At 55.2% G+C, this 12,696-nt stretch overlaps 1 protein-coding gene across 8 annotated transcripts in view; it reads right to left on the minus strand.

Annotated features, from left to right (window-relative positions):
• The window catches only part of ARAP1 (ArfGAP with RhoGAP domain, ankyrin repeat and PH domain 1), a 154,019-nt gene that overhangs the window by 53,525 nt on the left and 87,798 nt on the right, over positions 1–12,696 (minus strand). For all 8 annotated transcript variants that reach the window (XM_050943979.1, XM_050942533.1, XM_050943209.1 and 5 more), the window contains 5 exons: positions 10,158–10,264; positions 9,841–10,040; positions 8,584–8,669; positions 4,052–4,234; positions 59–233 (listed from right to left, as the gene is read on the minus strand). In XM_050943979.1, the coding sequence (XP_050799936.1) occupies positions 59–233; positions 4,052–4,234; positions 8,584–8,669; positions 9,841–10,040; positions 10,158–10,264 (751 nt within the window). The remainder of the gene's footprint in view (positions 1–58; positions 234–4,051; positions 4,235–8,583; positions 8,670–9,840; positions 10,041–10,157; positions 10,265–12,696) is intronic.

A 12,696-nucleotide genomic window follows, 5' to 3' on the forward strand; every position in this document is an offset into this window, starting at 1 on the left:
AGGCAAGGCAAGCTCAGCGGCAGCATTTCCACTGCCCGGTCCCACCTGCTCTTCTTACCTGAGTTTTTGTTATGAAGCAGGAATTCCATCTGCAGCTTCTGTCCAGCCTGCTCGGCTAAGGAGATGGGGTTCGGGAAGTCGAGGTCCCCAGAGAAGCAGCTCACCTCCGCCCCGCAGAACACCAAGGACTGAGTTTCAGCCAGGTCGCTCGTCGTCACCGTAGCGCACAGGGCCTGCAACAGGTCAAGGAAAGCAACAGATGAGTCCAGTCGCCGCTGGAGACACGGCAGAGCATCAGCAGAGAATGACAAAGCCCCCTCACCAGCTAAAACCCAGAGCGGGGCAGGCTGTGGGGGCTCCGAGCTGAGCTCAGCAAAAGTCTGGAAACCAAAGATGGACAGAGGCAGAAAGTGCCACAGGCAAGGGCTGCTGATTGCTGCAGCTGAGAGCTGGCTTCCAGGCCAGCTGGGGAAGGGAAAGGGGCTTGAACTGGGGGAGAAAGTTTGGAGCAGTTTTGGTTTTAATCCCTCCTTTACGGAGCCCTGGGTGAAGTCATACAGCGAGAGGGTGGGACGGCCTCTGTATAGGGAGAAAACAAGCAAGCCCACATGTGGAATTCCAGAGCGCCTCTCCAACTCCCAGCCAGCCAAGAGAGGCTTAGGGCGGGGACTGGACTTCCTAAGCAAACAAAAATACAAAGCCCAGGAGGGAAAGCGGCTTGCAATCTGAAACGGCCAGCCTGGTTTCTGTTGTTCTGCAGCCCAGTCGCTGCTCCCACGTAATCCTCACCACGGGTGTGAAGCAAAAGGAAAAAAGAAAGAGTTCAAAAGCGAATTATGCTCCTCCCACCGTCCCCCCAACTTTGCCTGGAGCATGGAAAAAAAATCCGCTTTCCCGTTTGGTGCCATGTCTGTCACCAGCCGTTACCAGTGAGGGCTTCAAGTTGTCTCTTAAAGGGATGCTCAACATAGCTCTCTGAAATTAGCTCATTTAAAATATTTCAGTTCCCTGATAGAGCCCCCGGGAAATAGCCTGCCCTGAAAGAATTCCTTTAGAACAGTATCACAGGGGTTGGTCTGCTATGCTGCAATGTTTAGGAAGGTCATTTGGAGGCCCCCAGGGTAACAGTGCATCCCCCTCTGGTGGCTGGTTCTTTAGAGGATAACTTCTTACTACCACTACCAGCCAAAAGTTATTCCTCTTGCTCAAGCAGCAGAGGCCCGGGCTACGGTGCTAATGACCCTTCCGAAGCAGTGATTTTGAGTCCCAGTAGACTTCACTCACTTGGTGTGAGAGGCCAATAACAGGAATTAAGCAACACAAGTAGGCAGCACAATGTGTGAATCATATTGCCCCTTAGTGACTGAGCCACTAGAGGATAACAGTCTACTACTGCTAGAGGAGCTACTCCTTTAGCTCAAGCCTACTTCGGTGCTGAAGCGCCCTGGTTCAAAACCCGCTGTCCACCCATGGCGCGGGGAGGAGAGGGGTATTACACTTGGGCCAACCACTCCTGCCCCCTGCCCTGCAATGCTTACAAGCTCGGCCAGCTTTGCAAGAGGAACTTGTAATGAGCTGGGGGCTCAAAAGCCATTTGGTGTTCAGGGACTGTCGACACCTGGAATAGACCAGGTTCCCATGCGGTTCCTAGCTGCACACACACAGTGATCAGGGCAAAGGTGCCTGCGGGAGACCCAACCCTCGAGTTGTTGTTCAGTCAAGATCAGTTCTTTTCAGGCTGAACAAAGCCACTAGCCCTCAGGGAGGATGGGATCTAGGCCAGATGAAAGTTTCAGTCTGTCCTGTTCAGACCTTTGTACTGGGCTAAGAGATGAATGAAACTGCCAGGTGCCTGGATGGTCTTGACATTTGGTTTCAGCCTCTCTCCCTACAGGCTGCAGCCAAGGCCAATACGCACTTGGGGCAAATACTGCAAGAGCACCCCTGCCGCAGCAGTGAGACCAGCCTTGCCAGCGGACTGCGTGTGGGGCATGAACGAACAGGATGCGAGGTACAGGGATAGGGGCTAGTGGGGCACAGGAGTGGATGGCGGGCCTGGAGGAGCCGGGATCCTCAGGCATGGTCTATTCCCAGCATTACGAGGGGAGACACTGGCCCCGTGGATAGGATCACGGGAAGAAAGCAAATGCAGCATTATGCTCAGGGAGAACGGGCCTGGGTGACATAAGAACATAAGAGTAGCCAGACTGGGTCAGATCAAGGTCCATCCAGCCCAGTGTCCTGTCTTCCAACAGTGGCCACTGACAGGTTCCCCCAGGGGGAATGAACAGAGCAGGTCATCACCAACTGATCCATCCCCTGTCGTCCAGTCCCAGCTCCTGGCAAGCAGAGGCCAGAGACACCATCCTTGCCCAGATAATGGGCCGGGGATGATGCCAGAGGTCCAGGTGGGAGGGGGTGAGCCAAGACTCCAGACCCCGATGTTCTGATCACTCCATCCACCCAGCTCCTCCTGCGGTATCCTGCTGGGTTTGCCGAGTGGATTATTTTAGCTTGTGCCTTCTCCTTTCTTTCTAGCTCCAAGAAAGAGCAAAGCTCCAGCCACCTCCCTCCCAACTGGCCACAGCCCGGGGAGGACCTGGGATCTCAGGACCTCTAAGCAGCTCCCCATCTGCAGAGTAGAGATGCAGCCAGGGACAAAATCCCCTGCAGAAAGCCAGGGGGAGAGAGAAGAGACTCTGAGCGCTGTTCAGAGCGGAAGCCTCTGCCTGAACTGGAAGGCACAAGCTGCCATCTCTGGGACAGAGAAAAGGAAAGTGTTTGTGCCAGCTCTCCTCCAAAGCCAGCCAGGGTCTGCAAGGAACATTATACATTGAATTCGATACTAAGGCTGCTGGACACAGACAGACCCTGTGGTTCTCCAGAGCTCTCTAACTCCCTGGCACAGTCTGCGCGGCCTCACCTAAGTCCTGGTCTGGATTCCATTGCCGTGCAAGGAGCCTTCTGACTGCCCCACAGGGTCACTGCAACGTGAGAACTTAAAGCGTTTGTTTACCCCACACACTTTTATCAAGAGCTCAGTGGGCACTGTTGGTGCTGAGGAAAAGAACTGGCAATTATACAGACCCCATTTGCCACAAAGCAAGCTACAGACTGTACACTGGAATCACTTCATTCAGGTCTGAAATGCAGTCACCTCTGGGGTGGCACACAGCAGCTACTGAATAGCACACAGCAACATTTCATGACACGTTACAACCATACCTGAGACACTGCAGAGGGAATTTCAGAGAGACAGAATGTTATTTCTTAACTGGAATTTGGCCAGAACAATTGGATTACCCTCCCAGGTCGAGACCTGGGATCTTTAGGCTAAGAGCAGGCCAGGCGTCAGTTTAACATCTATTTATTGAAAACCAACATTTAACCAAGCACCAGGCAAACTACCTGACCACCCCCACAGAGCCCGACCTGAGCCACTCCTCCCGCCCCCGTGCATCACACCTCCCCTGTATACAATACACACATCACAGACAATTACACTGAGCACTTGTTGGTCAGACAGGAGCATGCCCATTTCACAGATGGGGGAAACTGAAGCAGGGAGCCAGGCAGCCTCTTCTGGGTGATCAACCTGCAAGACCTTGGAGCTGATTTCATAGATTTTAGGGACAGAGGAGGTCAGACATGAGGATCACCACTCGGGCCACTGCCTGGGCTCCCACAGCTTCTCGTGCTATCGACTGGAGCTGTGGGTACCTCCACCTCTGAAAATCAGTGTCACCATCGGTGGCCCATTTGTGAACATTTGGGCTTTGGCAGCTGGGCAAAGCTCCCAGAGCGAGTCAGACAGAACCACTCTTAGGAGATCCCAGCTCCCAGGCCTGAGCCCCTCCCACTAGGTCGTGCTGCCTCTGTGGAAGACGAGGAGGAAAATCCAGTGTTGAAGGAGGCTCTTTAGCACGCAGGCCCTGGGTGGAGAAGGCCCCACCCGCTCACCGTCTCCAGGCGATGGAAACCCCTTGCCGGGACAGAGGCCTGCAGACCAGTCCTTCCCCTGAATGTGATCTCGAGACCACTAGGCACCAACCTTGTTGAGCTCCTCCTGGTTGCCGAAGAGTGGGTGGTAGCGCCGATACTTGCCCTCCTTGTACTTGGCTATGAGGAAGCGTCTCCGCTCCTGGCTCCCACTCGCCACATGGATGGCCTCGCTGGGGGGCACGTTGGCTGCCCAGAACTGGTTCGCCACGCAGTTCCCAACCTGGCAGAACAGCTGGGGATAAAAAACAGTGATGGCAGAGTGAGTGGCACAGACTGGCACCTCTGTGCCAGTGCCACCGCCTCCCCATTACCCTTCCTGCATCCCCCATGGATCTCCGCTGGACACGAGACAAACCGTGTAGGGCTGGTGCCTAGCACAGCTCTGGGTGTGGTCAAAGGGGGAGAACAGCACCAACCTGCCCGTCATTAACACTCAGTCCAACAGCCCAATGGGCTCACCCAAAGGCACGTGCAAAGCCCGTGTGTTCCCTGAGGCTTTTCCCAAGGGGTGGGCTGAGTGGGGAAGGTTGGGCAAGGGGCCAGGTGCACATGGAACAAAGAGACAGACGGACAGACAAGCAGATGAATCCCAGGAACTCCTACGGCCTGGATTCAACAGGAGATCAGATGACGTGATCTCAGCAGCCCCTTCTGGCTCTGTGGCGTACCAACCTATGAATCGGAGATCAGATACCACGGGGAGGGGCAGCAGTATAAGAACCAGGGGAAGGGGGGAGAGAGCTGGTAACTGAATGCCCCAGCACGGATGTGGGAGTCCCGTTTGCTGTTCATATGTGAAATCCCCCACTGTGTGGTGTCTGCAGACAGACAAGGAGACCAGCTAATCGTCAGGCTGTTCGTTCATCTCCCCGCTCCTTCAGCCAGACTGGGATTGTTCCCTGCCCCGAGGGCCCTGGCTGGCCCAAACACACTTCTCCTATGGATCTCAGTCCAGAGAACACCGCTCAGCCATTGAGCCTATGGTCTGGCAGGGCAGCCAATCCCCCACCCCCTTTCCTGCCGCAGAATAACCTCTGTTGAGCCGCACGGAGGCTTGTCGGCTCCAGCTGCAGGTTACAAAAAGGACACTGACGTTTTAAAGCGATTGCTCCTCATTTTCACCCAGAGCAGCCTCTGCTCGTTGAGTCACACATTTCCTTACTGATGTTCTTCCTCCTGCACTGGTTTGTACATGCTGGTTTGTTATTAAAGGGTTGCTCATGAGTTCCAGGCCACACACACTGGTTTGTTATTGTCAGGTTGCAATTAAGTGCTGGGCTGTACCCACTGGTTTGTTATTGTAGGGCTGTTCACAAGCACAGGACTTCACATACTGGTTTGTTATTGTAGGGTTGCTCCTGAGCACAGGCCAAGGGCACTGCTTTTACTGTTGGTGGTGAACACAAGGAAGAACAAAGATGCAGATTCCAGGAGAGAGCAGCGTGTGTGTGTCTGACTGTCTGCACTGCCCTGGACACAAAATGGCTGCCTGACTCGGCAGTGAACAGAGCCCTTTGTAATTCAACAGGGCAGTGCACAGAAAACGCCATCATCACCACAGCTAAACACTTCCCAAGACAGCAAGTATCAGAGCGGGGAGAGGGAAGGGACTAGAAAGTCAGGAGAAGGTCTAAGAAGGAACCGACAGTGGTGGAGGATCCTGGTCTCTCCCTGGGGGGAGAGGGAGCTGCGGAAGTACGGAAGGGGGTGAGATCTATGGGGGGAACATCCCCATTTTGCTGTCAGCTGATTTCTCTGCACGTCACATGGCGGGGACCATTGGGGGTTAATGTAGCCTTGGAGCAGGAAGAGTAGAAACCTGCCACCCACAGCTAGGGAGAGCAGCTGGAAGCACTTTCAGGATGCGGCCGTGGGAAGCAGGCGCAGGCAGGAGCTGACTCTGGGGCGGGGAGAGGTGTCTGGAACGCAGAGGCCGGACACAGCCAGGCTCCGGATGGACACGGGTCGAGCTGCAAGCAACTTTGGCCACCCTGGTAGCAGATGAATCTCCCAGCATGCCACGCTTTGCTTCCAGATCCCATTGTCCTGGAGAAGGGCGGGGAAGGCTCAGCCCCTGCCTGGCTGCTCCTTGGCGCGGGGCCCTGAGTCTGACTGGACGGCGAAGAGGAGCAGCCTGCCTGGGGCTGGGAGCGCCGGGCTCCTGATGGGTATGACTCAGGCAGGCCGATGACTGTCTAGTTTTGCCTCAGAACAGCCAAAGAGGGGACAGTCCCTGTGGTGTGTGATGGAGGCAGAGCCGTGCTGAGGCCTGTGCAGCCAGTGATCTACCTCCCACGAGCAGACGCTAGGTCCAAATGTGAAGAGACAGCAGCTGTCTCAGGCCAAGGTGGGATCCCTGCCAGGTCACAGGTGCAGCGACAGGGAGGATGAGAGGAGACACACGACCTGCCCCAGAACCTTGATCAGAGGCTGCTGGCGCAGGCATGCTGGCTGACCGTAGGGCGCTCTGGCAGACAGCCAGAGCCCAGGCTATGCAGGGCTTTGCAGAGCCAGGCTCTCCCTTGTGGCTAACACAGCTTCCCAAATGGGCAGCCCCCTGCGACACATTCAGCCGTCACCCCCTCGGCGGGCCAAGGTCACCGTGGTGGGGGGGCAGATGGGGAAGCGAAATGGCCCCTGCCCCAGATCAGGTGGAGACGCAAGAGGTAGCCAGGGGCGTCTTGGGTGCCAGCACTCTCAGAATGCAGCGCTGGCTCCGTTCATGTCAGGGAATGTTTATTGAGAGCATCCAGGCGTTAGGTATCGATGGGTGTCTGCGTTCCTCTGCCAGCTCCCTCCACGCTCCTGCCTACTTTTGAGTGCACGGTCAGACCCCACCTCCAGATCCATGTGCTGGATGTGTACGGTCTTTTCTGGTGTGCAGAGAGGGTCGGAGGATGTCAGTAACTCACCAGAGGCTTTGGATCTATTGCAGGTGGGATGAGTGAGGTTCTGTGGCCTGCGATGTGCAGAAGGTCAGACTAGATGATCACCATGGGTCTTTCTGGCCTTAAAGTCTCTGAGTCTAGGGTTTGCAGGGAACACAACGATGGGGTGGCCTGAATCTGATTCAAGGGGGAGGTACAGGAATCCCTTCCTGAACTCGCTAAGCACACGGCTGCCTGCCGAGAGCAAGAGGCAGCCATGTTGTGTCCCGCTCTGTGCAGATTGTCAGAGGAGATGCATATGCACACTGCGCTCTCTCCTGCAGACCTCGGTTTTGTTCTTCCTACTTGCGCTGCACTCTTGATTCACAGTCAGCGCTGATTGAGACAGCAGCCTCCATTCGCTCTTCGCAAGTGAAGAATCTCGCTCCCCGCAGTCCCACCCAAGTCTGGCTCTGTGGGAGCTGCCTGCCCCCCCCATAGTTGGGCAGGGAACTTAAGTAGAGGCTGACTACGAGAGGTGCACACATCCAGGGAGCGGCTGCAAGGAAGCAGGGAACATCAAGACTCCTTGCCGGGGAGAATCCTGTCCTACTCTGATCACCAGGAGCCCGTCTGAGAGCCAGCAATCTATTCCACACTGGCCACCAAAGAGCTTGGTGATGGGCGCAGCATAAAACTTACAGCAGGCCAAGAGCTCAGGCAGCCACACGGGGAAGTGACAGCGCTAAGGGTCTGTCTCCACCGCAGGGAGAGGTGTGACAGCGGCATGCGAACACACCCCCGCGCCAGCAGGTACCAACGGCAGCGAAGCAGCAGCAGCGCAGGGGACCCTGGGCACATGAGGTCCAATGGCTAGCCTGCACTGCCACAGCTTCACTGTTTGTGCCTCAAGCTCCGGCAAAGCGAGCTTGGGAACGTCCACGAAGGCAGCCGTCACACCTCTGATCCAGTGGCGACGTACCCTGAGACGCTGGCCAGCCTCAGCCAGTTCCAGACTGGACCCTAAGAAAGGACGGCCTCTTTCATCACCTCCTGAGCCGGCTCTGCTGCTTGAGAACGTATCCTCGGTATTTCTGCAGGAACAAAACAGCCTCCCGCGCCCTCCGGGCTCTGGTTACTCCAGATACAGTCACCGTGCCTGGATCAGCAGCTTTCCCACTGCTCTCAGTGCAGCTGTTTCTGACTCCTGACAGCTCGGCCTCTCCTCCTTCCAAACAAAGCTGTGCAGGGGCGCTGTTAACGCCTTACGTCCCTTTTCCCCACTCCCGAGCTCCTCGGCAGTGACTGATCCGCCAGCTCGGCTATCTGCAGCCAGGCACATTCGGGCTCCTGGTCCCGGACACACTCGCACTCTGAATGGCGGCATCGGGGCAGGTTTATTTCCAGATCCATGGGAGCAATAGGGAATGTTTCCAGAGGGTGGAAGCTACAGAAGCAAAGCTGGCGATTCTACGTCACAGCAGCGTCCGTCAGGGAACACAGATACCAAGGGGTACGGGAGCTCAGAATCAGCCCGCATGGGTTTGACTGGCAGTTTTGAACTTCCCAGAAGCAGGTACCCAGTCATTCTGGCTCTGTACCATTTGCCACAAGCCCCGCAAGTGTCTGAATATCAAATAAGGGCTCGATTTCACAGATGGCTACGAAAGTGCCCCCTTTCCAGCAGCCAGCCAATGGGAATCTGCACCGATACCTCGATCAGCTCCTCTGTCCACACCTTTCTGTCCATCTTCAGGCTCCGCACTTTGGTGATGCTTGGTCCCAGCCCCCGATGTTCTCCTGTGGGTCAGACAAACAAAAGCAAACATCTCATTAGAGACAGCAGCACAGCCTCATGGTCTGAGAGCCAGGAACTCCGGCAGCCAAGCAGTGGCTCTGCTCGGTGGCCTCAGGTTAGTGCTGTAGCCTCTCTGCCTCAGTTTCCCCATCTGCAGAAGAGGATAACAGTATCAGCTAAGGCGAGGTTATCCTGCTAAGTGCCAGGTAAGCATCCCCCCTCCTCATGCCTCCCCTTTACCCTGGAGGGTGCCGCTCTAGACAGGAGAACACTTCAGTCTCCCTGGTTTTTCCAACCCATGGCAGTTTTCTAATGCAGACAACTGCCAAAGAATCACAGCTAGTAGAGTTGGAACAAGATCTGCATTGCTGGGTCATTTCCAGCCCATTGCCTTGGCCGCTGGGAAGTGGACTAATACCGTCCGTTCAGGGCTTGTCTACACTACAGGGCCTCTGCTGGTCAAGCTACTCCTGGACGGCTTTGCCAGCAGAGCCCCCTAGTGGAGAGGCGGCGCATGCAGGCAAAAGGAGTTTGGCTGGCAGAGCTCCACCAGCTCCCTGACGGACATTAGCAAAGCCAACACAAGCACTCGTCTGCCAGCAGAGCTGTCTCCACCGGGGGAGCTGCCGGCACAGCTGTGTCGGTGAGGGGGGTGATTTGTTTCACATTTCTAGCCAACCCAGCTAGGCTGGCAAAACTCAGAAGCCTGGACATGCTTAATGACAAACACTCCTGAAAGGGCCTCTCAGGGCTCTGCTGCGGCTGCCGGGCTGCTCAGTGAAGTCCCGCCCTGGCTTTGGAGCCCCCCGCAGACTGGAACGTGCACTTGGGCAATGAGCAGCCTCGTCTGGACCAGGCTGAAACGGCCCCTGCATGGATCCTGCGTCAGAAGGACTCTGAGGTCCCTGTTTCTGAGTTAGGATGAATCTCCCCCTGGAGGAGGCAATTCCACAAGTGTCCACTAGGGGGGTTCCTGACCCTTCCTCCGAAATGGCTGAGACAGGCACAAGTCTAGGCAGTTCCTGAGGAGGGCGTGAAGGATCGGCCCAGTCCGGGGTGACGGGGGAAGAGGCAAAGCCTGGTCCCCTTGCTGAAGCCAGGGGTGCACCATGCGCTAAGCTCACTGGCCCATCATCGTCCCCCCAGCTCGTGCCCCCTAGTCTCGGCCCGTACCTGCGCATCTCTTGCAGATGACGACACAAAGGTTGACGGAGGCCCAGTCGGGTTTGGGCGACCCGCAGTCTGCGCAGAACCGGTTTGCCTCCACCGACCAGATCTTCTCCGCGACCTCCGAGTTGGAGAGGGCCTCGGCGATGGACTGCTGCATGGCCTCCACCCACTCATCCTTCTCCTGGTCCGAGTCTGCCGAGAAGCTGAAAGACACCAGAGAGTCGTGTGGGGGAATGGGGTGGCCGGGGGGAGCCCCGTGCTCTACGGCAGGGGAGGGACCAGCACCCCTGGGGCACGGCACTTAGACCACCCCCCCTCACCTGAAGATCCTATAAGGCGTCGTCAGATCAAATCCTCTTCTGTCCACGTCCTTCACGTTCCCCACATTCATCTCAATGTAGGTGATTCCGATCCCCTGTCGATAATCCTGACAGGACAAGAACAGCCAGAAAAGGGTTAAAAACCAATAGTATGGGACCCACAAGGTCAGTCCAGAGGCACCTACGGCTGTTCTGCATGTGGGAGCGAAGCTGCCAAGTGAGAAGGGGGCAGCGCACAAACTCCAGCCCTGGGCACCCAGCCTATAGCTGCCAATACCAGCCCTATCGTACCCAGTGCTGGCAGTGCCATGGTCGCTGCTGGGGCCCTCGAGCCCCGGAGGCACGTCGTGGTAACCGGCCTGCACAGGCAGCCTCACTGGGAGCTCAACTGGGGCAAAGCGCATGAAAGTTTCTGAAGGGTCACAGTGACCTGTACCAACAAACGACGATGGGATCAGGTGCAAAAGGGAGCCAGACGGAGCCAATGGGACCACACAATAAAGGCCTCCAGATATAACTCAAGCACTGGGTTAAGATCACACCTGGCAAACCAGAGCAGCGTGGGACTGGAAATCAACGGACCAAAGCAGAGCAGCACGGGACCGGAAATCAATGGACCAAGGAAGAGCAGTGCAAGACCGGAAATCAATGGACCAAACCAGAGCAGCACGGGACCGGAAATCAATGGATCAAACCAGAGCAGCGCAGGACCGGAAATCAATGAATCAAACCAGAGCAGCACGGGACCGGAAATCAACGAATCAAACCAGAGCAGCGCGGGACGGGAAATCAATGAATCAAACCAGAGCAGCACGGGACGGGAAATCAATGAATCAAATCAGAGCAGCGCGGGACCGGAAATCAATGGACCAAAGCAGAGCAGCGCCGGACCGGAAATCAATGGACCAAAGCAGAGCAGCGCGGGACCGGAAATCAATGAATCAAACCAGAGCAGCGCGGGACGGGAAATCAATGAACCAAACTTGGCGTGTGGTAAACGAGGCCGAATCGGTGTACGATCTAATGAGGGGATGGGCTGTTCCGCCCATCGCTCCCTTCTGGGGTTCTGAAAAGGAAAAGGTGTCGGGGGGGCAAATTAGCAGCTGTCTGCCAACGATCACTGGAGTGAGCTTTACCATCATGGCTGCCACTCCCACCAACTCCTGGGACCCCAGGATCCATCACAACACCATGGGGCCGCCTTTGTTGTCCTGATCCCAAGAGATGTCCTGACCACACTGGGCCGAGAGAGGGACCAGCTGAGATCGCTATGTCTGCTAGCGCCGCTGAATAGCAAACACCTCCTGGGATGTGCGACTTTGTAACGCCCCCCGTCCCTGTCCCCCGGGTGTCCTTTTCCTTCCTCCCCTTATCTCTTCTCTTTCCTATCCCTCTCCTTTTCAGTGCTGTCTGATCAGAGCTGGGCGCAGCCAGCCAGGGCTGTATTTTGCAACACAGCTGCAAGTCTGTGACCAGAATGAAGCAGATAAAAGCAGTGCTGTACGCAGCCCGACTCTGGTACGAGTTTGCCAGGTGGGTGATAAGACCAAGACCATGTGCTGGGCCTGCATCCTTCCAGCACTGCGGGTGCAAAAAGTCAGCCCCAGAGGCAGACGCTGCATTTTCTCTCTTTGCTGCTCTTTTTCTCTCCCCTTTTGGGTGTGTTTCTCTTGTCTTAGGAGACAGAACTGGACTTTAGCACCAGCACTTCCAGCCCATCTCAGTCGACTTCGGCTCTTTCCCCCCACAAGGACAGCTATTACCATCTTTGATACCATCTCAGAAGACTAACAAACAAAGAAGTTTTCTTTCTAGAAACTTTTTGCAGCTCAAGGGCAAGAGAACAATGCCGTGGTTAAAAGAAAAGCTCCTTAATATTTTGCATTTCAAATGCTTTAACTGTTTGTTCTTCTTTCCTGTATCTTGAATTAGAGGTTATAAAGGATTTTTAATGGTGTGTTTGCCACAGAACTAAGCATGAAGTCCTTGAGAGATGTCTAATCTCCGGCTTCCGGAGTATGCTCATCAGGTCTCAACTTCGCTGGGTAGGACCCCTGGGCCGCATGGAGGTTTCCCATATACCAAAAGTGGTGTTCTATGGCCAGCTGAGCATGGAAACCTGCTCTAAGGAATGACCCATCCTCAGATATAAAGACACCTTGAAGGCCAACCTGAAAGCACGCAAGATGAATATGAGTGAACACTGCTACAAGAAAGCAAACATCATTCTGGGATGTATTAACAGGAGTGTTGTAAGCAAGACATGAGAAGTAATTCTTTTGCTCTACTCTATGCTGATTAGGCCTCAGCTGGAGTATTGTGTCCAGTTCTGGGTGCCACATTTCAGGAAAGATGTGGGCAAACTGGAGAAATTCCAGAGAAAAGCAACAAAAATGATTAAAGGTCTAGAAAACATGACCAATGAGGGACGATTGAAAAAAACTGGGTTTGTTTAGTCTTGAGATGAGACTGGGGACAGGGGGGGACATGATAATGTAAAAGGTTGTTACAAGAAGAGAGAGGAAAAATTGTTCTCCTT

Source organism: Gopherus flavomarginatus, chromosome 1 (genome assembly GCF_025201925.1).
Source record: "Gopherus flavomarginatus isolate rGopFla2 chromosome 1, rGopFla2.mat.asm, whole genome shotgun sequence".
Classification (NCBI taxonomy): Eukaryota; Metazoa; Chordata; order Testudines; family Testudinidae; genus Gopherus; species Gopherus flavomarginatus.